General features: G+C 35.0%; 1 protein-coding gene across 1 annotated transcript; it reads right to left on the bottom strand.

The window, feature by feature from the left end:
* LOC128225873 (sushi, von Willebrand factor type A, EGF and pentraxin domain-containing protein 1-like) lies at nucleotides 1-20036 on the bottom strand. The gene is made up of 17 exons (XM_052935771.1): nucleotides 19773-20036; nucleotides 19043-19265; nucleotides 10857-11024; nucleotides 10106-10273; nucleotides 9240-9407; nucleotides 8382-8549; nucleotides 7548-7715; nucleotides 6693-6860; nucleotides 5829-5996; nucleotides 4989-5156; nucleotides 4162-4299; nucleotides 3504-3671; nucleotides 2677-2844; nucleotides 2012-2188; nucleotides 1232-1379; nucleotides 689-852; nucleotides 1-333 (listed from the first exon to the last, which is right to left on the bottom strand). The coding sequence occupies exons 1-17, from the start codon at nucleotides 20034-20036 to the stop codon at nucleotides 143-145; spliced, it is 2985 nt and encodes a 994-aa protein (XP_052791731.1). The 3' UTR covers nucleotides 1-142.
* Nucleotides 20037-24738: the final 4702 nt, after the last annotated feature.

Here is a 24738-nt window from a genome sequence, read left to right as displayed (position 1 = left end):
TTGATATGAATGCTGGTGTTCGTTTTACTTTTTTAATTGTCTGCCAAACAATTTCAGAATTTTCCCACGAATAAGTCAGTAAAGCATACACAGATGTTTAAAATAAAACAAAAATATCTAACCGAGAATTACTTCAATAAAATTAGTTTTGTTTAAACATTGAATCATTTATGAAAAAAAAATACGTAGGATATCCGAGCTGTCGACACACGACCTTGGCAAAGTTTGTATTTATGCCATCATCACAGACAGTACCCCATGTGTCATTGTGAAATACTTCAACACGACCCTCTAAGTACGTTGTACCGTTACGTAGTTTTATAGCAGGTGTGCCTAAAGAAGGATGCATACAATATGAAATTACGTTCTACCTTCAAAAATCTTGTCTACGTCTATATTTTATGTTTTATATGGGATTATGTTGATTTCCGAATGGTCATATGTGTTCCTGAAGTATTAACAATGTAAGCCTTGCATTGTTATATAAAGCAATCCCCATCTACAATATTTTAGTGTTTTTCCTTTAATATTGATATGCATTCTCGATTGTACTTGCTGTTTTGTATCTGAATTTTATATGACGCATGTAAACTTTGTATGTTTGAATAATGTATGTACTGTTTTATAAAATTATGCATTTTTCTATTGTACTCTTTAGAAATGGAGAAAAGAAGGTGTAATCAGGTACATGTTACTCCGACATCTTCGTTATGTCCGCAGTTGTGTTGTCCCCATACACTGAACGAGCACGCGTCGATCGAAGGCTCGTCTCCTTGACAAGTGACATCCTCCAGCCAAATCGGATCACTACCTGCACCGAAATAGGCATTCGTACGTAATGCCACACTATCACTAAAATAGATGAAATTTTGACAAACACATACTTTTATTCTGGAAATGCATTATTTCTTATTGTTGACCCTTTCCACACTTGGTGTACGCAACTGATTAAAATTACTTGTTTTTGATATGTAAGAAAATGAACTTTTGTAACACAATCATTACAACTGCTTAAAACATAAAGAAGCCCACATGATTCCGATTCTTGGATTAAAATGAATGTTTATGTCCTTTTCATTTTTTCAATTTTGTATAATTGACTGACAAACGATTTTGAACATTTTCCTTGAATAGGTGATTGAAGTTGTGAAAAATATTTAAAAAGACCGAGATTTACTTCAACAAAACTAGTTTTGATGTAATCATTTACATAATTAGGAAAATAAATTACGTAGCATATCCTAGCTGTCGACACACGACCTTGGCAAAGTTTGTATTTGTTCCATCATCACAGATCGTACCCCATGTTCCATTGTGTACTACTTCAACACGACCCTCTAATTGAGTTGTACCGTTAGTTAATCTAATAGCTCGTGTTCCTAAAGAAGGATGCATACAGTTTTAATTATGGTTAACAAAAACTATTTGATCATGATTATCTTAAATCCTTCTTTCAGAAATATTGCTTTCGTCTATATTTTTTTATGTTTATTTTGATTTCCGAATAGACATACATATTCCTGAAGTGTTTACAATTTAAAGTCTGCATTTTTATATAAAACATTCGCATTTCATTTTTGTGTTTTTCGTGTATAAGTAAGCTCATTCTGATTAATCTTTATAATTTATGAAATAATACAATAATATTCATCATTTAAACTACGATAGGAAATAAATTAAGTTCAATTTGTGTTAAAACATTCGTTTTAAATCTTAAGTGGTCCCATTTTTTAAGGGTTCAATATTTTTTGCGAAATAAACGTGATATTGAAATCGAATGATTAGACTTGGATTTGCAATTAATCTTCAAGATCGAGAAGCCTACACTGAACAACATGTAACTGTAGGGAAAGAAGGTCTAGATTGAAACTTTATGATTCCAGAGTGATGGTTTTTCATGTTTACGTTTGAAACTGAAAACCGAGCCTAATGCAGGCAAAAGCGATTGGAGTGGAAAAAAGGTTTCAATACAAATCATTAGTCTCATAATTATTCATATAGCCTTATATACCTGGAGTACAAGTTGGGGAAGTACCATCCAATTGGCCGTCAGCTTGACATGTCCTTACTAAACTGCCATTTGTTACAATGTAACTTTCTGCACACGTGTACGTAACAGTCGTGTTGTAAACAATCGTTGCCCCCGAATCTTTCGAAGCATCCTCTACGTCCGGTACAGAGCAGGTTACTATGATAACGAATATATATATATATATATATATATATATATATATATATATATATATATATATATATATATATATATATATATATATATAAAATAGCACTTCGATATCATTTTTGTTCTTACATTTTAAGTACTTTAAGGGCATTTAAATGTTTGCAATTTTGTTGTTTAAATGTCTTTAATTGATTTGTTTGATTTATGTATATGCATATACGTTAAACGACAACAGAAAGCCTCATTTAAATACGATAAAGCTTATTATAATTTAATAACAATTGCGTTATTTATGCTTTTCCGGAAAAGTAAGCATTGCAGGTTGTATGTTAATATCATTATGTTAAATCATATTTCTGAATGAAAGAGTTTAATAATCTTGTAAAAAATGTGGTTGTGAATTTAAAATCAAACTAATCGTTGCAATTGTTAAAACAGTTTGATATGCTTAATATGAAGATGATTATTAACCGTTCTATTTATGCGTATCGTACCTGGATGGCAGTCCGGTGGTGTGGTCCAACCGCTTGTCGAGCATAAAATAATCTCTGCACCCGACGCCGTATATCCAGAATTACACGAGTACGTTACACGCACACCTAGGAGTGTGTTTGTGGGGGCTGTGTACGTGCTATGTTGTACAACTGGTACATTGCCACAATCTGTGTATGAAAAGCTTGTTGACAAAAGGATAGGAAACATTATAACCAATGAGCTTATAGCCCTGAATATAAGGTATATATTTAATATTTATTCAAGTATTCTTATTTAGCATATGAACAATTCAAGTTTATTATGAAGGAAAAAAATTAAAAACACGATTTCGTGTATCAGTAAGCTCATTACCTGCACGTTTACCGCGACATTATCATAGCAGCAACAATGCGTACAAACGCTGTCTGAGTCATGCCACAGATTGTTGTTTGGACATAATTGTAGCAGCAACAAGTACTCGTACAAACGTAGTGCGTTTTGTAAACTGATAAGTCACTGTGTATTTTGGAATAAAGCCCTAGTGTTTCATCCGTTAGTGGTTCTAGTAAGGATGATAATTATAGTAGGAAATCGAGCAGGAGTCATTATTTAACCTTTTGTTGTATTAAATGTGACATATTAGCTTGATATAGAAACTTGTAATACTAAACTGATATTTGCAAAACCATATTGATGGAATTTAAAATATGAAATTCTTATGTTCGATCGAATTCTAGACATAATTTACATTGCGGAGGAAATCAAACTAAACGTCGCAAGGTCCTAAACCGTTAGATATACTAAATACAAAGATGATTATTTATCGTTACATTCATGCGCATCGTACCCCAATGACAGACTGGTGGTGTGGTCCAACCGCTTGTCGAACATGAAATGATCACTGCATCCGACGACGTGTATCCAGAATTACACGAGTAGGTTACACGAACACCGAGAAGTGTGTTTGTTGGGGCTATATACGTGCTGTGTGGAACTGCTGGTACGGTGCCACAATCTGTGTTTAAAAGTTGTAACAGTAAGCTCATTGACTGAATTTTGCCGCGACATTATCGTATCGTAGCGGCATCAAGTACTCGTTCAAACGTAGTGCGTTTTGTAAAAATGATAAATAATTGTGTATTATCGAGCGTTAATATAGCCCTATTGTTTCATCTGTTAATGGTTTTAGTGAAGATGATATTTGTAACAGGAAATCGAGTGTAAGTCGCAATTTAACCTTTGGTGGTATACACATATGACTATTTGCTTGATATTATTAAAACTTGTAATACAACTGTGATATTGGCAAAAACATATTTATAAAAATTAAAGTCTAAAATTGTCATGTTCGATCGAATTCCAGACATAATTTACAATGTGGAGAAAAAATCAAACTAAACGTCGCAATTGCTAAAACAATTTGATATATTTAATATGAAGATAATGATTAATGGTTACATTTTTGCACATCGTATCCCAATGGCAGACTGGTGGTGTGGTCCAACCACTTGTCGAGCATGAAATGGTTTCTGCACCCGACGACGTATATCCAGAATTACATGAGAACGTTACACGTGCACCGAGAAATGTGTTAGTGGGGGCTGTATATGTGCTGTGTGGAACCGCTGGTACGGTGCCACAATCTGGGTATGAAAAGCATGTTGAAAACAGATAGGAAACATTTCAACTAATAGGCTCATGTCAAAGAATTAAAATCATATCTTAAATATTGATCCAAATATTTTTATTTTGGCTTATAATGAATTCAAGTGTATTGTGAAGTAAAAATAATAACAAAACACGATTTTGTGTATCAGTAAGCTCGTTGACTTCATGATAACGCGACATTATCGTAGCAGCAACGAAGCGTACAAACGAACGCCATGAAATCGTATGATTGACTGCGCTGTCTGAGTCATGCCACAGACTGTTGTTTGACATAAAAGTAGCGGCAAAAATTACTCGTAAAAGCGCAATGTGTTTTGTAAAAATGATTAGTCACTGTGTATTATCGATCGTAAATATAGCCATATTGTATCATCTGTTATTGGTTCTACTCAAGATGATAATTTAAGTAGGAAATCAATCGAGAGTCGTAATTTAACCTTTGGTTGTATTCAAATATGACATATTAGCTTGATATAGATAGAAACTTGTAATACTACTGTTATATTAGCAATTACGTATTTATGGAATTTAAAATATGAAATAATAATGTTCGATCGATTTCCAGGTTGTGGAGAAAATCAAACTTATTGTTGCAAATGCTAAAACAGTTCGATATACTTGAAACGAAGATAATGATTAATCGTTCTATTTATACGCATCGTACCTTTATGACAGACTGGTGGTGAGGTCCAACCGCTTGTCGAGCATGAAATGATCACTGCACCCGACGCCGTATATCCAGAATTACACGAGTACGTTACACGTGCACCGAGGAGTGTGTTTGTTGGGGCTGTATACGTGCTGTACGACACTGCTGGTACCGTGCCACAATCTGTGTATCAAAAGCTTGTTGAAAAAAAAGGATAACAAACTTTCTATCTATTGGGCTGATATCCCAGAAATTAAATTATATATTTATTATTGATTCAAAAAATCATTTTTAGCATATAAATAATTCAAGCATTCTATGAAGTAAATGAAAACACGAATTTGTGTATCAGTAAACTCGTTGGCTGCATGTTTACCGCGACATAATCGTAGCAGTAACGTAAGTGTCCGCGAAGATTTCGGATGATTCATTTCGCTATCTGAATCATTCCACAGATTGCTGTTCATACATAATCGTTTTGTGCGTTTTGTAAAATGATAAGGCATTGTATATTATCGATCGTAAATAAAGCCCTAGTGTTTCATCCGTTAGTGGTTGTAGTCAGGATTGAAATTATAGTAGGAAATCGAACGGGAGTCACTATTTAACTTTTGTGGCATTAAATATATGACATATTAGCTTGATATGAATAGAAACTTGTAATACTAAACTGATATTTGCAAAAACATGTTGATAGAATTTAAAATATGAAATTCTTATGTTCGATCGAATTGCAAACCCAATTTATTTTGTGGAGTAAATCAAACTAAACGTCGTAAGTTCCTAAACCGTTTGATATATATATATACTAAATACAAAGATTATTATTTTTCGTTACATTCATGCGCATTGTACCCCAATGACAGACTGGTGGTGTGGTCCAACCGCTTGTCGAGCATGAAATGATCACTGCACCCGACGACGTGTATCCAGAATTACACGAGTACGTTACATGTGCACCGAGGAGTGTGTTTATGGGAGCTGTATACGTGCTGTGTGGTACTGCTGGTACGGTGCCACAATCTGTGTATAAAAAGCTTGTTGAATAAAAACAGAAAAAAAAACAATTTTCTAACTGATTGGCTTATATCCCAGAAATTAAATTATACTTTTATTATTGATTCAAGTATTTTTGTATAAGCTTATAAACAATTCAAGTGTATTATAAAGGAAAACTAGAAACACGATTTAATGTATCAGTAAGCTCGTTGGCTGCATTTTTACCGCGACAATATCGTAGCAGCAACGTAATGTACGCGAAGATTTCGGGTGATTCACTACGCTGTCTGAGTCATGCCACAGATTGCTGTTTGGACATAATCGTATGCAACAAGTACTCGTACAAACGTAGTGCGTTTTGTAAAAACGACAATTGATTGTGTATTATCGAGCGTGACATAGCCCTATTGTTTCATCTGTTAGTGGTTTTAGTGAAGATGATAATTGTGGAAGGAAATAGAGTTTAAGTCGCAATTTAACCTTTGGTGGTATTCAAACATGACTGTTTGCTTGATAATAATAAAAAAAACTTGTTATACAACTGTGATATTGGCAAAACATAATTATGAAATGTAAAGTATGAAATTATCATGTTCGATCGAATTCCAGACATAATTAATAATGTGGAGAAAAATTAAACTAAACGTCGCAATTGCTAAAACAGTTTGATTTACTAAATACGAAGATAATGATTAATGGTTACATTTTTGCACATCGTACCCCAATGACAGACTGGTGGTGTGGTCCAACCGCTTGTCCGGCAATATATGGTCATTGCACCCGACGACGTATATCCAGAATTACATGAGAACGTTACACGTGCACCGAGAAATGTGTTAGTGGGGGCTGTATATGTGCTGTGTGGAACCGCTGGTACAGTGCCACAATCTGGGTATGAAAAGCATGTTGAAAACAGATAGGAAACATTTCAACTAATAGGCTCATGTCAAAAAATTAAAATCATATTTTAAATATTGATCCAAATATTTTTATTTTGGCTTATAATGAATTCAAGTGTATTGTGAAGTAAAAATAATAACAAAACACGATTTCGTGTATCAGTAAGCTCGTTGACTTCATGATAACGCGACATTATCTAGCAGCAACGAAGCGTACAAACGAACGCCATGAAATCGTATGATTGACTGCGCTGTCTGAGTCATGTCACAGACTGTTGTTTGACATAAAAGTAGCGGCAACAATTACTCGTAAAAGCGCAATGTGTTTTGTGAAAATAATTAGTCACTGTGTTTTATCGATCGTAAATATACGATAGTGTATCATCTGTTATTGGTTCTACTCAAGATGATAATTTAAGTAGGAAATCAATCGAGAGTCGTAATTTAACCTTTGGTTGTATTCAAATATGACATATTAGCTTGATATAGATAGAAACTTGTAATACTACTGTTATATTAGCAATTACGTATTTATGGAATTTAAAATATGAAATAATAATGTTCGATCGATTTCCAGGTTGTGGAGAAAATCAAACTTATTGTTGCAAATGCTAAAACAGTTCAATATACTTGAAACGAAGATAATGATTAATCGTTCTATTTATACGCATCGTACCTTTATGACAGACTGGTGGTGAGGTCCAACCGCTTGTCGAGCATGAAATGATCACTGCACCCGACGCCGTATATCCAGAATTACACGAGTACGTTACACGTGCACCGAGGAGTGTGTTTGTTGGGGTTGTATACGTGCTGTACGACACTGCTGGTACCGTGCCACAATCTGTGTATAGAAAGCTTGTTGAAAAAAGGATAAAAAACTTTCTATCTATTGGGCTGATATCCCAGAAATTAAATTATATATTTATTATTGATTCAAAAAATCATTTTTAGCATATAAATAATTCAAGCATTCTATGAAGTAAATGAAAACACGAATTTGTGTATCAGTAAACTCGTTGGCTGAATGTTTACCGCGACATTATCGTAGCAGTAACGTAAATGCCCGCGAAGATTTCGGATGATTCATTTCGCTATCTGAATCATTTCACAGATTGCTGTTCATACATAATCGTTTTGTGCGTTTTGTAAAATGATAAGTCATTGTATATTATCGATCGTAAATAAAGCCCTAGTGTTTCATCCGTTAGTGGTTGTAGTCAGGATTGAAATTATAGTAGGAAATCGAACGGGAGTCACTATTTAACCTTTTGTGGCATTAAAATATGACATATTAGCTTGATATGAATAGAAACTTGTAATACTAAACTGATATTTGCAAAAACATGTTGATAGAATTTAAAATATGAAATTCTTATGTTCGATCGAATTGCAAACCCAATTTATTTTGCGGAGTAAATCAAACTAAACGTCGTAAGTTCCTAAACCGTTTGATATATATACTAAATACAAAGATTAATATTTTTCGTTACATTCATGCGCATTGTACCCCAATGACAGACTGGTGGTGTGGTCCAACCGCTTGTCGAGCATGAAATGATCACTGCACCCGACGACGTGTATCCAGAATTACACGAGTACGTTACATGTGCACCGAGGAGTGTGTTTATGGGAGCTGTATACGTGCTGTGTGGTACTGATGGTACGGTGCCACAATCTGTGTGTAAAAGGCTTGTTGAATAAAAACAGAAAAAAAAATCCTAACTGATTGGCTTATATCCCAGAAATTAAATTATACTTTTATTATTGATTCAAGTATTTTTGTATAAGCTTATAAACAATTCAAGTGTATTATAAAGGAAAACTAGAAACACGATTTAATGTATCAGTAAGCTCGTTGGCTGCATTTTTACCGCGACAATATCGTAGCAGCAACGTAATGTATGCGAAGATTTCGGATGATTCACTACGCTGTCTGAGTCATGCCACAGATTGCTGTTTGGACATAATCGTATGCAACAAGTACTCGTACAAACGTAGTGCGTTTTGTAAAAACGACAATTGATTGTGTATTATCGAGCGTGACATAGCCCTATTGTTTCATCTGTTAGTGGTTTTAGTGAAGATGATAATTGTGGAAGGAAATAGAGTTTAAGTCGCAATTTAACCTTTGGTGGTATTCAAACATGACTGTTTGCTTGATAATAATAAAAAAACTTGTAATACAACTGTGATATTGGCAAAACATAATTATGAAATGTAAAGTATGAAATTGTCATGTTCGATCGAATTCCAGACATAATTAACAATGAGGAGAAAAATCAAACTAAACGTCGCAATTGCTAAAACAGTTTGATATACTTAATACGAAGAAAATGATTAATGGTTACATTTTTGCACATCGTACCCCAATGACAGACTGGTGGTGTGGTCCAACCGCTTGTCTGGCAATATATGGTCATTGCACCCGACGACGTATATCCAGAATTACATGAGAACGTTACACGTGCACCGAGGAATGTGTTAGTGGGGGCTGTATATGTGCCGTGTGGAACCGCTGGTACGGTGCCACAATCTGGGTATGAAAAGCATGTTGAAAACAGATAGGAAACATTTCAACTAATAGGCTCATGTCAAAGAATTCAAATCATATTTTGAATATTGATCCAAATATTTTTATTTTGGCTTATAATGAATTCAAGTGTATTGTGAAGTAAAAATAATAACAAAACACGATTTCGTGTATCAGTTAGCTCGTTGACTTCATGATAACGCGACATTATCGTAGCAGCAACGAGGCGTACAAACGAACGCCAATAATTCGTATGATTGACTGCGCTGTCTGTGTCATGTCACAGACTGTTGTTTGACATAAAAATAGCGGCAAAAATTACTCGTAAAAGCGTAGTGCGTTTTGTAAAAATGATTAGTCACTGTATATTATCGATCGTAAATATAGCCATATTGTATCATCTGTTATTGGTTCTACTCAAGATGATAATTTAAGTAGGAAATCAATCGAGAGTCGTAATTTAACCTTTGGTTGTATTCAAATATGACATATTAGCTTGATATAGATAGAAACTTGTAATACTACTGTTATATTAGCAATTACGTATTTATGGAATTTAAAGTGTGAAATAATAATGTTCGATCGATTTCCAGGTTGTGGAGAAAATCAAACTTATTGTTCAATTTGTTGCAATTGCTAAAATAGTTCGATACACTTGAAACGAAGATAATGATTAATCGTTCTATTTATACGCATCGTACCTTTATGACAGACTGGTGGTGAAGTCCAACCGCTTGTGGAGCATGAAATGATCACTGCACCCGACGCCGTGTATCCAGAATTACACGAGTACGTTACACGTGCACCGAGGAGTGTGTTTGTTGGGGCCGTATACGTGCTGTACGACACTGCTGGTACCGTGCCACAATCTGTGTATCAAAAGCTTGTTGAAAAAAAGATAAAAAAAACTTTCTATCTGTTGGGCTGATATCGCAGAAATTTAATTATATATTTATTATTGATTCAAAAAATCATTTTTTTAGCATATAAACAATTCAAGCATTCTATGAAGTAAATGAAAACACGAATTTGTGTATCAGTTAACTCGTTGGCTGCATGTTTACCGCGACATTATCGTTGCAGTAACGTAAATTTCCGTAAGATTTCGGATGATTCACTTCACTTTCTGGGTCATGCCACAGATTGCTTTTTGGACATAGTTATTGCGGCAACAAGTAATCGTACAAGCGAAGTATGTTTTGTAAAAATGATTAGTGATTGTGTATTATCGATTGTAAACATAGCCTTAGTGTATCATCTGTTAGTGGTTCTAGTCAGGTTAATAAGTATAGTAGGAAATCGCGCGAGAGTCGCAAATTAACCTTTGGTAGTATTTAAATATGACATATTACCTTGATTTAAATAGAAACTTGCTATACTAAACTGATATAAGCGTAAACAAATACTTAATACGAAGATTATGATTGATCGTTACATTCATGCGCATCATACCCCAATGACAGACTGGTGGTGTGGTCCAACCGCTTGTCGAGCATGAAATGCTCACTGTGCCTGACGACGTATATCCAGAATTACACGAGTACGTTACACGTGCACCGAGGAGTTTGTTTGTGGGGGCTGTATACGTGCTGTGTGGTACCGCTGGTACGGAGCCACAATCTGTGTATATTTTTTGTTGAAAAAGAGATAGGAATTATTGAAACTATTGAACTGGTATCTGTATGCGCTTCAAATGAGCTATGAATGACAATCTTTACAGGTTCCCATTTTCACGGTTCAGTTGTGCCCAAAAAACGATTTCCATCACTGCCGGAAAGAAAGTAGACGCTGGACTTCAAGCCCGTATTCAACTATTTCACTTAGCGCTCCTATGTTGAAATAAACTATACAAATGATTTCATTTGTAAACATGTATTTATGTTATGAAGAATAACACCCTGATTCGTATAGAAAACAAAAAATGCGTTTTTTTTTAAATATTTACAAATTTAAGAATTTCCTTCTTCTCCCTCATATGCATAATACATTTAAACTGCGTTGCTAAGTTGTGGCTAAAATATTCATTGTTACTACCGGTGCAAAGTTGAATTTATGAAATGTAATGTGCATGTTTATATTATTATGATAATGTATTTGAATAATGAACATTGATGTTACATAAATAATAAAACTCATGCGCACTGCATACCAGTCCTATTGAAGTATGCAGTCCTATTGAAAAGTTATAAAGCGCAAGATAGTAATTTAATAAAAGGAAAATATATACTTAAAAATTTTGCTAGCAGAACTTGATTGTACGCTCTTTTACAAGTTAAAATACATCTTTAAGAAAGTAGTTATTCCAATTAATTAATTATAGTGATTAAAAAAAGGAATATTTCGACTATGAAACTACTACTACTACTGCTACTGCTGCTGCTGCTGCTGCTACTACTGCTACTGCTACTGATACTACAACTACTGCTTCTGCTACTGCTGCTGCTGCTACTAATACTTTTACTACTACTGCTACTGCTGCTGCTGCTGCTACTGCTACTACTACTACTACTAGTACTACTACCACCACCACCACCACCACCACCCACACCACCACTACCACTACTACTACTACTATGATAGCCTATATGCGTCTTTATGCTACGATTTGAAATTTGTAAGCAAATCGGTATCATTGTTTAACCCGCTGCTGAAAAGAAATGGTGAAACAGTGAAAGAGAATTAAATTAAAAAGCAAATTGGTTTCTAAGTATATACAACTAATAGTGTTTTATTGGCATTCTTCTGTGACTTGGAATGTAATTGATCGAATATCAGACAAAGGAAAACACAAGTCATCTCAAACAGCATCCGGTATAAGTTTGCAAATCCGGTTTACTTGCAAACTTAGTTTTTTTATTATCTTAGATATCAACTTCAAAAGCGACACATAGAAAGTTTGCCCATTAAATCAGAAATATTTTGAGTAAAATTTAAAAAAAAGTTTTAAGAAATATGAAAATTTTAATTCCAAAATTGATTTCTCCCGTTGGATTTTAGGTCCCCCGCGGGGTTTTGGCAAACTCCAATTGGAAAATATTCCATATGAGCCAAAACGGGGGAAAAAATCAGCAATTGGAAAAAAATCAAATATTACAATTTGGAACAGAAAATTACATTTCTATTTATGTTTTGAGTACTACTGGTTAGCGACCCCTTTTCGGCCGGAAATGGAGTTTTTTCCTACGTTACTTTTGACACAAGATAGCTATTACGATAAAACTTAACACTCAGATAGGTTGGCTCTTTCGACAAAAACTGTGTAATTTGTTTTTGAAAATAGCTAGGGATTCCGAATATTTCCACGCGCAAAGTACCCTTATAATTTCGCTAAAATAAGCACCCTACTGTACCAATTATTCGCCCACCCCATTAATTCGCTATTCTTACGATGTCTTTCATATACGTATTTCTCTCTAAGCTATATCTTCAAACATTTTCATTTTAATTGACCAGTCTAGCCACCGTTTAAAAAGACAATTGATCAATAAGTATAACATGTTTACTATTACATACTGTTAATGTATGTGTAAAATGATACAACACCTACTCAGTAATTCTTCTCTTAGCAGAAAATTTAAGAAGCTGCTGGGATCTGGGATTCCTTCTTGAACCATTATCTACATAATGTATGCATATTTATAGACTTCCGAAGAGGGACAACGCATGTCGGTACAAGAATATAATGATTTATTCAAATTTGAGTTGCTTCCCTTAGACGAAAAATTTTGCGATAACTTTACCGTTTTGAGGTTTTACCATTTGCCTTTTTGAAAATTGAACTTAAAAACAGCAATTTATGGTATTTGAATAATTTATCACCGGCTTTATACTTTATAATGACAAATCAATAGTGTCGTCTGATAGTGCAAGGTATAAGGAAAATTAAAAAATCCTTACAGGGCCTCATGCAAGCGAGCGCGCGCGTTATGACGTCATCCCCGCGTGTAGTCTAAAATAATAGACGTGTTATATGGGATTCTTCCAATCCCTAACGTCTAAACGGGAATGTGCAAAAAACGGGGGTGTTTTAAAAATATTGAAATTGTTTTAAGTGAAGTATTTTATGGTTGAAATTGATCATAAAGAGTTATATTCATATTTTACCATGTAACTGAAATGTTATTTTGCACTAAACAAGCATTTAATGCATTAAAACAAGTTGTTTACCTTTCCAATAAAACGAAAGTTGACTGACACAGAAAACAATTATGTGAAGGGGAACAACTCGATACAATCGTAATAACTCGGCCTCCTCCGACAAAGCTTCGAGATAGACCTCGTTATACAATCGTAACAACTCGGCCATGGCCAAAATGTTCCGAGCGATTTAAAACTGTGCCCTGAAGCCTTGCAGGTGCCCTTCATGTATATATCGTTATGTTTTGACAGAATGAAATGAAAAAAAGCCGTCAAACTCATAATTATAAGTTGGGATATTTATTTTTTGTGTACGGAACTAATGTAAAATAACATTATCTGTTAATATTTCTTTTTTTATGATATTTTATAGACTCTATATGCTTTAACCCGGAATCCTAATCGGAACAACTACCCACTTTTGATACTAAACAATTTGTACGTGAAGGATTTGCCATATCAAAAATCTAAAAGAAATCCGCCAACGTAAAATTATTTGGACTACCCCGCGTGCAACTAACAAGGTTATAAGTGTAAACAATATTTATTTTGGTCAAATTCCACATACTACTTACATTTTAACGCAGAAAACAGCTGATATCTGTCAAAAGAGATGACGCAATAAAACGCCATACTAATTTGTGTAAAATATTTCGTTTTGACTGGTTTAAACTGGGTTGGCGAAAAAGTGGTACGGGCGAATAATAGGTCGCTAACCAGTAGAGTTAATAACTTTATTAAAATCTAAAAAAAAATAAAAAAAATATGATTTTGTAAAAACGGCTCTCCAATTGGTGATATTTCCAATTGGAGAATTCCACAGTCAATTTCTATTCATAAAATTCACCAATTGGAGAATACAGAAGTTGGAGAACACAGAAGTTGGAGAAATCACCAGTTGGAGATTTCCACAGTATTACAGCTGCTGGGTCAAAAAAAGTTGGGATATATACATGTCATCATATAATTGCTAATTAATTTAATATTGATAGAATATTCAAGAAAATAACAATGCAAGATGTTAGTTGTTACCTGATTTCGCGTATACCATCGGCATTTTCAACTTGTGTGCAATCTAAAGCAGTTTTATTATATAAAACTGCGTCAGATGTGTAGTTTTATTATTCCTTTTCAGAAAACTGTTTTATCAAAATGCATATTTCACTAATAAATCTAAAAAATCAAACTGTTTGCTTAATTTTGCATTTTCCAAAGATACTTCTTGGTGGTACTTGGTTATAATATTGAATTTTTAATCGACTTTAAGGTTAGAGAACACTGAATGTATTCCTTAAGACCACTCGGTCAAGGATTACCCGTGAAAGCGCAAGCACTTCAAACAGGGTCCTTTAATTATTTTTCAAAGCACCGATGAAGGGGTACAACTTTCATTGGTTAAATCTTACTAAAATAAACAAGCTCGATTTTGCTAAAGGTGAATAGCTGATAAAATCACTCTCGAGTCCGTTTCCTGGCTAGAAACTGTTACTGTGTCACTTTTGAAAGGCCATCCATGAGATAGTACCCCTGGTGGGGATCGAACCCACATCGTCGTGGGTTAGAAGCAGAAACCTACACCACTAAACCACTTTCATCCTTAAGGTACCGAGAGGCAGGCATCACGCGGCAAAGGGATCGAGCTAAATGTACCATGGAATGAACCCACGACTACGACTTCAATAGGCTACGCCTTAACCAATAGGCTACGGAGACGGTATTAATGCATGTACTCAATTGCAGATTCAGGGGCGGGGGGGGGGTCGGTCCCTCCACCCCTTTGAATCGTCCGTTTATACATTCTCAGTCAATATCGGGGAAAATACAATATTAAGATAAAAATGCCCTATTTCGGACTATAAATTAGAGGAGTACACCTACCCCGGCCCAACATTTTAAGCCATTCAATTTTTTGTTCTGAAGGAGGGGCGGATGTGGAAAGATTGAGCCAATGAGTTTCTGTAATCAGAATTGTTGTTTCGTAATGTTATAGTTCCTTTAAACCGTTTAAACGTTTTAGGACATCGAAATAAACAGACGCATGTTCAGTTTAAACATACTCTGTATACAACGTTCTCGTACTCCAGTGCGATGATGCTCTGCATTATATTCATCATCCGACCTCTGATGAACAGGAATGACAACGTTTAAAAGCTATTATTTATACAATTATGATCATCTGACTGACTGAGTATCTGCCAAAACTTTTCTATTTAAAGAGACTCTCTCATGTTTTGACACCAGACATATTTTTTTCTCGTAATGCATCTGAACACTTATATTTATTTTACTCCTTGGTACTGAATTTGCAGAAATAATAGTAACCAGGTTGATTTTCTTTTATACTTCAAGTGCATTTTTAAAAAAGATGGGAGCAAGCCCATGCCGGTGCAGATAACACATCATCGAAGATTATGTCAATCAATTGATTGTGCAACAGCCTTTTGTTGAATCGTGTTTGTAACGCATTTCAAAATTTTGGACTTCAAAGACTATATATTTTAGCACATATCAACATTTAGGGTTCCAAGTAAAAGATGCATTTTCAAAATTCTGAACGCTTCGCCTAAATTTACTCAAAAACTCGAGTTCGAAAGATTTAAAAAAGTATGTCATAAACATATCCCCTTTAGCGGCTGAGGAAGCCGGTTCAAACCATTCACAATATACATCTCTAATAAATTTGCCAAATAAAATTCAACATGGGTAAAAAATAACGTATTTTATGTATTGCAACATATTTATAAAAAGATAAAGTCAATTGAATCAAATGAACATTTTCAATGTACTTTCTTTCCCGCGGTAAGTGGACTTTTCATCTTACTCCAACAAGTGAGAAGTATGGCTGATTCTCTTCGTGACTGAAATCAACTTTTTTAAACACTTGGTGTATTTCAAATCTAGTCCATATAAACATCCCCTTTAGATTCTTTGACGATTGCATTTTCCATGGGAGATCACTGCGTAGGATAAACATACAAGTGTTGTTTAGCCACACTGTGGTTTCAATAATGTCAGGGGCGTAGCTACCCCTGTATTTGTGTGGATTCATAAATGTGCTGTGGGGTTCGGGGGCATGCCCCCCTCAGAAAATTTTGAAAACCATGGTGCAATCTAGTGCATTTTTGGATCATGTAGTCAAGTTCGCATACTGCTACTTTGGTTTTTTTTTTCAGAACCATGTTTTTTCAGCCGCGTATTCACGTATAGGCGGCTACACGCCTGTATGTTGTGCATATGAATGTATAATTTGGTTTATATGATGCATCCTTAATGTAACACCTCATTGCTGCTACATCGATAGAAACTTCATTGGATGTTAACAGTAAAAGAACTAGCACTGACGTTCCCAATTTTTGTCTGGGTCATTTAAATAATAGAAAACTTACAAGATAAACAGATTTGTTTTGACTTCTTTAATGAATTATATAAACACATTGTACAAACATATCATGACACTTTTAAACAAAAAGTATGTTGTCAATTAAACAGTATGCTAGCTTTAAAGATTGAGGCAAACCATTGGAATTTTACAGCGGTCTTAAAAAGGTGTATTTAAAGCTGCAATCTCACTAATTGATCGTTTTGACTACCTGCACTCTTTTATTGTTGGTCTATTTATAGCCATCTATTCAAAGCCATCATTTCAACTATGAAGTTATTTTTAACTTTCAACTTTTTTATAGCATATATTCAACAAAATATACCAAAAAATACAAGCTATGAACAATATGATTGTTCAACTTGCATTGTCCTTGACCTTTTAAAATGACCATTTTCCTGTTCTGTTTATTTGTAAGTTGTGCCCTGAGGAATGAAGTATGACTGTATGAATCACAAAAAGCAATAAAAAATCCCCGGTTACCCCTGAAATTTCTAATACAGCAGTAAAATCATACAATTTTCAAGATTGATTGTGCTGCCAAATCAAAATCAAAGCGCTGAAAGCGCTGCAAGACTGTCGTTGACGTAACTGAAGCAAGCAAACACTACCGCAAAGTTCTTTCAAATGAAACGTGATCAAATGATTTCATACAAATGATGAACACTCTTTAAGGTAGATGAAGAAGGATAAATGTGATTATAATAAGCACAAATATATTGGCCCTACTTAATCATGTATCCAATGGCCTACACGATTCTTAATTCAAATTTCCTAATTTTGAACCGCTTTAAATTAGTTAAATGCATATTCATTATGTTAAAATTGCTTCAATTTATGACGTCGCTTATAACAGTTTCAGTAAGCAATTACATTCCTTCATTTCATTAGGGTCTGTTGAAGCCAATGTCTTTAAAATGCAAATACAATACAAACTATACCCAAGATTCAAGGGACATAATAAAAATATAACTTTAAAATGATGCTCTTTCAAGCCTAAAAATGCCTCCCAGAACTTCTATCAACAGAGTCCACATATGTACAAAATTTGTGCTCGAGTTACTTTCTTTGATATAAAAGTGAAAACAAATCTGCATGGTGCTGTGGCATCATACCATGAAAAAAACTAATATCTTTAAAATATGTTTTCTAGTTTGTTTTTATTATAAAAGTGTTAATAAATCTGCATGGTGCTGAAGAAAAAAAACTAATGTCTTAAATTTCAAACCTGCAGCATTAATTAGCGCCATGTTGTCAAGAATATTTGGACAATTGAATGAAATATGCATGGACCGAAATGACTGCTGGTTTTTCATTGACAAAAGATGCCTTTAAAAGCACTATATTTGATTTTGTGGTATTGACTATTAGTTTCCATAGATCACAATAATTGGAATATGTGTTAATAACATATTGTAGTCCTATTTCTGTCTCTGACATGATAATTGTGTCATCAGCATATAATAAAATAAATAATTTAAGGAACGTATGCATATTGTGATTATGAGCAGGATCTTGAATATCAACACCGTCATTCATTATATTTTGGGTAAAATAGGAGTGCAAGTCATTTAAAAACAGCGATAAAAGGAGGGGGGGATAAATTTTCGCCTTGGCGGACGCCAATATTACTTGGAAAGAAGTTTGAGTATTCTGAATCTTTAATAACACAAGATTTTATCTTCGTTATATATGTTCTGTATAAGTTGCAGATATTTTCCATTGATACGAGGGGTGATCAAGAATTAACGGGATTGAGTTAATTCCTTTTTAAGTATACGTGCGAGGGTAAAGAAATTCGTACAGTTGTATAAACAATCTTTACTGGATTATATCCGAAAATTTCAAAACAATATCACAATTAATATTCATATTACGTTCATAAACATAATGTATACCAGCAACATGCGGGGACAGTCAACGTTCACAAATGACGTCGTCCGGCGTCGTGTAACAGGTGGTTTCATTAATCATTTTTCAATATAATCTCCCTTGACGGAACTGCATTTTTGATGCCTTGAGATCCATTGGTCAAACATGTCTTTAAACCACTGAGTATCTAAATCCGAAACAGCACGATGTACTGCATGTGACAGTTCAACAAAAGTATCAAATCTGGTACCCTTTAAGGCAGCCTTTACCACTGGGAATACACGAAAATCCAGCGGAGCTAAGTCCGGAGAATAAGGAGGGTGTTCCACTGAATCGCAACCAAGTATATTTATCTCCAACTTGGTGGATTCTGCCGTATGAGCGGGGGCATTGTCCTGGTGTAACACTATATTATCCATGGTAACGTCGGGCCTCTTCTTCATCAACGCACGTGGCAAATCTATACGCAGAACCTGAATACAGAAAACATCAATGTCTTAGAATAATTTTCAAATCTACTATTTATTTGACTACTTTCATATTGAGTGCCTATAATTATAATATTAAAATATTGTGTTATGATTTGTTTTAAATATTGACCATACCATTATTAAAGAAATATTTTTTATATTCTAAATTTTCAACGAACCTTTCCATAGTAAGCAGCATTAACCGTCTGTCCAATCGGCACTGCGTGTTGTAGAATCATCCCATGGCGGTCGGCAAAGAAAATGTACATTTGCTTGCCTGTTGTTCTGGTAACTTTGGCCTTCTTAGGTGTCGGTGATCTCGGAGTCTATCACTGACGAGACTGCTCCTTAGTCTCAGGATCAAAAAGGTAAATGAAGGTCTCGTCACAGGTGATAATGCGGTTCAAGAAAGCCTCCCATTCCCGTCGATAAGCTTGTAAATACTTCCTGGAGGCATTAATCCGTTTTGTCCGGTGTTCATAGTAGGCGGGGTATCCACCTAGCACTGACCTTTTTCATGTTCGGTTGTTCAGAAATAACTCTCTGGACTGTACCGAAACTATAACCAGTTATGTTACAAACATCTCGTATTTGTGTCCGCCTATCTCTGAAGATGACGTCCTTTACAGATGCCACTAACGTTGCGTCTACGGAACTCTTACGACCACGCCCCTTTTCATCTTCCACAGACGATCTGCCGTCACGAAAGCGCCGATGCCAATCAAAAACCCGAGTCTGAGATATCTTCTGTCCTGCAGACGTCTTCTGTATCATTTCATAGGTTTTCGTCGGCGAATAACCACAGCAAAATCTAATGACAGCGCGAATTTCTAGCGGATTTTTTGACGCCATAATTTTAAACAGGTAGTTACGCTTGAATTGCTGTTGTTTTTAAACGGAAACAACAATGGCGTTGAAAATTTGTCAGATGACGTAAAATACGTCTAACGTTAATCGTGGTATTTGGTGCTGAAATATCTCTCATCATTATAAAGAAATTGACTTGCACATTTTATGCGATAAGTTGTTAACGACAGCGTCCCCGGTATTACGTCACTTGGTTGCTATAGTGATTAATAATATGGAATAACATAGATCTGCAATAAAACTAATTTCATAAATATCTTTGCCGTAGATAAAAGAGTGTATTCAGATTTTTTTATGAAAATCTTTAGTAAAATAAAGGAAATGTAGGGACAGTCCCGTATTTGTATTAATTAGTTTTTGCCATAAGCCTGAACGCCATACAGTGTCAAATGCTTGATTTAAGTCAATAAATGCACAAAATAATTTCTTTTTTTTCTGTTATTCAAATACTGTATTAAATGGTTAAGTATAAACATGTTGTCCGTCGTTGAATATCCTTTTCTGAAACCGGCTTGACTGCCATTAACAAGGTTATAAAGGTTATTGGATTCAACGTATTTATCGAGGCGATTATTTATCATACAAGTAAATAATTTACCAAGGCAACTGAATAATGAAATTGGTCTATAATTTTCCGGACGGCTAGGATCACCTTTATTTTTATAGATAGGGTTAATAACACCGGTTGTCCAACACTGTCGGACAACTCCTTTGTCTAAGATTAAATTGAATAAAATTACATATATATCTTTGAATATATTAAACGTGCTTTTTATATGCTCATTTTTAACATGATCGATGCCACACGCCTTATTGTTTTTGAGTGTTTTTACTGCTTTTTCAATCTCTTCGACGGTTATTCTTGCATTAATTTCTTCGTTAATGTCATTATTGTGTTCGTTTTCTATATCAGCTATTTCTACAGCTGGAGAAAAAAATTACATCTTTAAAGAAATTATGCAAATCGTCCAAGCTAGCTTCATTTTTACTCATTTTTTTATTACTTAAAAACTTCAAGTATTTACGCGGGTCTTTGATTTTTAAGTTTCGTAAGTTATTAATATTTTTGTTTTTATCTTTATTTATGAATTTATTCATCGTTGATTTTGGTCATATAATTTGCTTTTAGTTTTAAGATTTTCCTTATTCTGTATATTTTTACGAAGTTTGTATATATATTTAGCCCTGTGAAAGTCTCTGCGTGCTTGTTTACATTTTCTTCGAAACCATTTTGGCACGATATTATATTCATGATCTTTCAATTTATTACAACTTTTGAAATTTGTAAGACCAAATTCACTTTCGCACGAATTTTTGAATACATTATTTAATGAGTCGACAATGTTATCTGCTATTTCTTGAGTAAAACTATTTGATTCGGAGCATGTTTTGAGACGTTCGTGGATAGACGATACTTTTTGTTAATCAATACTTTCAATGAATCTTTTACTTTTTACATTATTCCATAAGATCAGTTTATATCCCTTGTTGAAAAAAATGTTATGCATGTTATCCTGCATTTCGAAGTTGTATGTCAAACTAACAGAGTTGTGTGCATCGGATAAAATTTGGCAAAAATCATTTACTTTAAGACAGTTTATATACTTAAATAAGCTTGATGTACACATAAAATAATCAACTGTACTAACGCCTTTACAGGTTGGGTTTACTGTCATATCACCATGTGTTCGTCCATTCAAAATATAAAAAATATTTAGCTGAAGGTATTCGATAAGCCTACTTCCATATTATTACTGGATTTGTCACTACTATTGCGTTTAATAAATACATTTTCCGAGTTTTCAAACTTACTAAGTTCTCATAGAAACTCATCGTAAACTGCTTCAAAGTGTTGCCTTTCAGCATCAAAGCACTTAGTTCTGGCATTAAAATCTCCGAACATGCAAGTATAATTGTATTGGTGAGAAAGCGTCTCAAGATCGCTCTGTATATGTAAAAAGGGGTCCTCTATTGAATATAACGAATTTTCAGGTGCTAAATATACTACACCGCATAAAATATCTGTATCTGTTTTACTAGTTCTTTACTTATGGAGAACCATAATACTAACGTACTATCAGTGTTTACAATCGTTATATATTTAGATATATAACTTTTCACTAAAAGCGCAATAAAGCCTGATTTGCGCGAATTAGTAAAAATATATTTTCTACTTTTAGTGAATATATCATACCCTTTCAATTCTATGAAATCAAAATCATCAATGTGCGTTTCTTGGAGCCCAATAATGTCATATTGGTTTTCTAAATTAATGAATTCGGGGCAATGCAGCTTAGATTTAAAACCGCATACATTTAGAGACAAAACATGTAGATTTCTAATAGTGGTGTTTACATGTACGCTATTTATATCTTTATTTTCACCAACACTTAAATATTCTGAGGATGCACTGTAATTGTTAGCACTTTTATCAAACGGTAACCTATTTTTTGAAAGATCTTCAGTTTCATGCAACGTACGGTTTTTATACATGTTATAATCGACTGGAAAATTCGTATTATATTGATATCGATTAACACCCAGTTCTCTACTTAAACAACTAGTATTTTCATTTTCATAATACAAACAATCATTATTTATGTAAGCATCAACTAGACAATTCAAATTGTAGCGATTGACATATAAATCGCTAAGCAGGTTATCCACCATTATATAAGATAAACAATTATCATCCAAGTACCCATCAACTAAAAAATTCATGTTATATGAATTAACATACATTCGACAGCATAAGCACAGTAACTTACACAATCAAAAGTATCATATTCATAGCAATATTCATTTTCAAAAACATCTAATTTTGATTGATACAAATTTGAATCAACCTGCTTTTGTTCGTAATAATTGGATGCAATTTCAAAACTATTTTGAATTTCGGTATTGCTAATAAGTGAAATACATTAAGAATTGTTAGGGTATGAATTGCGTGCAGGAAAATAATCCCCTACAGCTATGCAAGCATTACAATATTATTATATAAATCATCAGTGTTTGGATAAGGCTAATTATGCACAAGATCGCTGTTGCTACTTAAGGGGTCATAGATCAACAATGACTCTCCTTGCCTGTCTTAATTTCGGAGACCGTCTACAGCGGGTTGAGGTTTGGCGGGGGGGGGGGACAACCAGTTCGATGGCGGCACTGTAGTCCACGTCGAGGATCTCTTCGGTCACTGTCGGAAGTGTAGGGGAGCCAGCGTCATCGATCCGTTTTGGGGCGGTTTCAAGCTCGAGGGGTGACACAGCCTTACGTTTGCTGTCAGTCAGTATGGTTCGATTAGGGGTATCGGCGAAAAGCCCTGCAAAGCGATTCGGAGTTTCAAACCCTGCTCGGTTGTCACATGGATGGTGGGTTTGGGATTGTGTTTGTTCCGAGAAGAAGTTCGGTGGGGTGTGCGGCCTTGGTCTAACGTCCGGTCGTCGGGGCACCGTGTTGCTGTAACGGAACGTCGGTGAGGGGCCTCCCATCGGTATATGGTTAGAGTGCTGCCTGTGTGGTTGTCTAAGGGGAGAAGCCATTGACGGATGGGGTACAGGGGGGCGATGCTGGCTGTGGTGATATCCGCCTTGATTCCACTCCGTGAACAGTTCTCGGGACGTTCCGTTGTGGTGAGCCTCAGACGTGTGTGATCTGGTGTCATCAAATTGGTTCCCAGGGCGGCAGAATGATTTCGTAGTCGTAGAACCGTTCACATAAAGCTTATCGAGCACTAATGACACCTTGTTCCCAAAATCAAGATACTCCCTTACAATCGGGTACCTTGTTTTCCTGATTTCTTCCACTTTGCGTGGGATATGTTCATATATTTTGTTACGTCTTTGGGTCTTATTTAGTATTTGCCCGGCTCGTCGTACTACCTCGCGCTGTGATAATGATTCGAATGAGGAAATGATGGGTCTGGGACGTCCATTTGAAGAAGGTTGATTTGGTCTAGCAATGCGGTGCACTTTAGTGAATTTTATATTCGTATCGTCGACGCCACAGTGTGGCTAGAAACTTCGTGACGTTCAGCTAGTTCTTCATGAAGCACTGCCCGAAGGACTTCTTCCGTATTTTCTCTAGGTACATTTGGTCCATTAGGACCTTGCAGGGCCTCATCTACACCAAAAACAATCAGATCGTTCTCCATGAATCTTTGTTGTAAATGAAGACACCGTGATTTTAAGTCTGCGTTTTGTTGGAAATAAGTGTTTAGTTTTGAATCCATTTCTTTGTTATATGTGTTAAGTTCCGATATTTGTTCTTGGATATTCCTTTTATTGGATAAATAGTCATCAGCAATGTCACTAAATGTTTGGCAGGTTTGTTCTACTTCTGATATCCTTGATGAGAGTGATTTGTTTACATCCAGGACGACATCAAATTTGGATTTCAGGTTAGTGATATCAATCTCTAGTGCCATAAGTCGTGTCATACTGTTTTCCATTGTAATTAGCAGAGAGTTTACCTCTCGTGTACACTCGTGTCTTGGCTTTGTGTTTGGTGCATGTACCCTTAAAAACCGGGTGGCTGGGAGTAGTATAAGGGGTGGGGTCCGGGGTATGGTGGTATGAACACGCTAGGATACTGTGAGTGCTCGTGTTTTGTC

The sequence above is a fragment of the Mya arenaria genome, chromosome 3 (assembly GCF_026914265.1).
Source record: "Mya arenaria isolate MELC-2E11 chromosome 3, ASM2691426v1".
NCBI lineage: Eukaryota > Metazoa > Mollusca > Bivalvia > Myida > Myidae > Mya > Mya arenaria.
The sequence above is the reverse complement of the archived record's forward strand: the minus strand, read 5'-3'. Positions and strand labels throughout refer to the sequence as shown.

Excerpts from the sequence above, each read along its gene's own strand:
- LOC128225873 (XM_052935771.1), bottom strand. The coding sequence starts at position 20,036 with ATGATACAGAAGACGTCTGCAGGACAGAAGATATCTCAGACTCGGGTT. Across the intron at positions 5,997-6,692 it reads ACCACCAGTCTGTCATTGGG|ATTGTGGCACCGTACCAGCA; the intron begins GTACGATGTGCA and ends TTTTATACACAG. Across the intron at positions 853-1,231 it reads CGACAGCTAGGATATGCTAC|TGATAGTGTGGCATTACGTA; the intron begins GTAATTTATTTT and ends CATCTATTTTAG.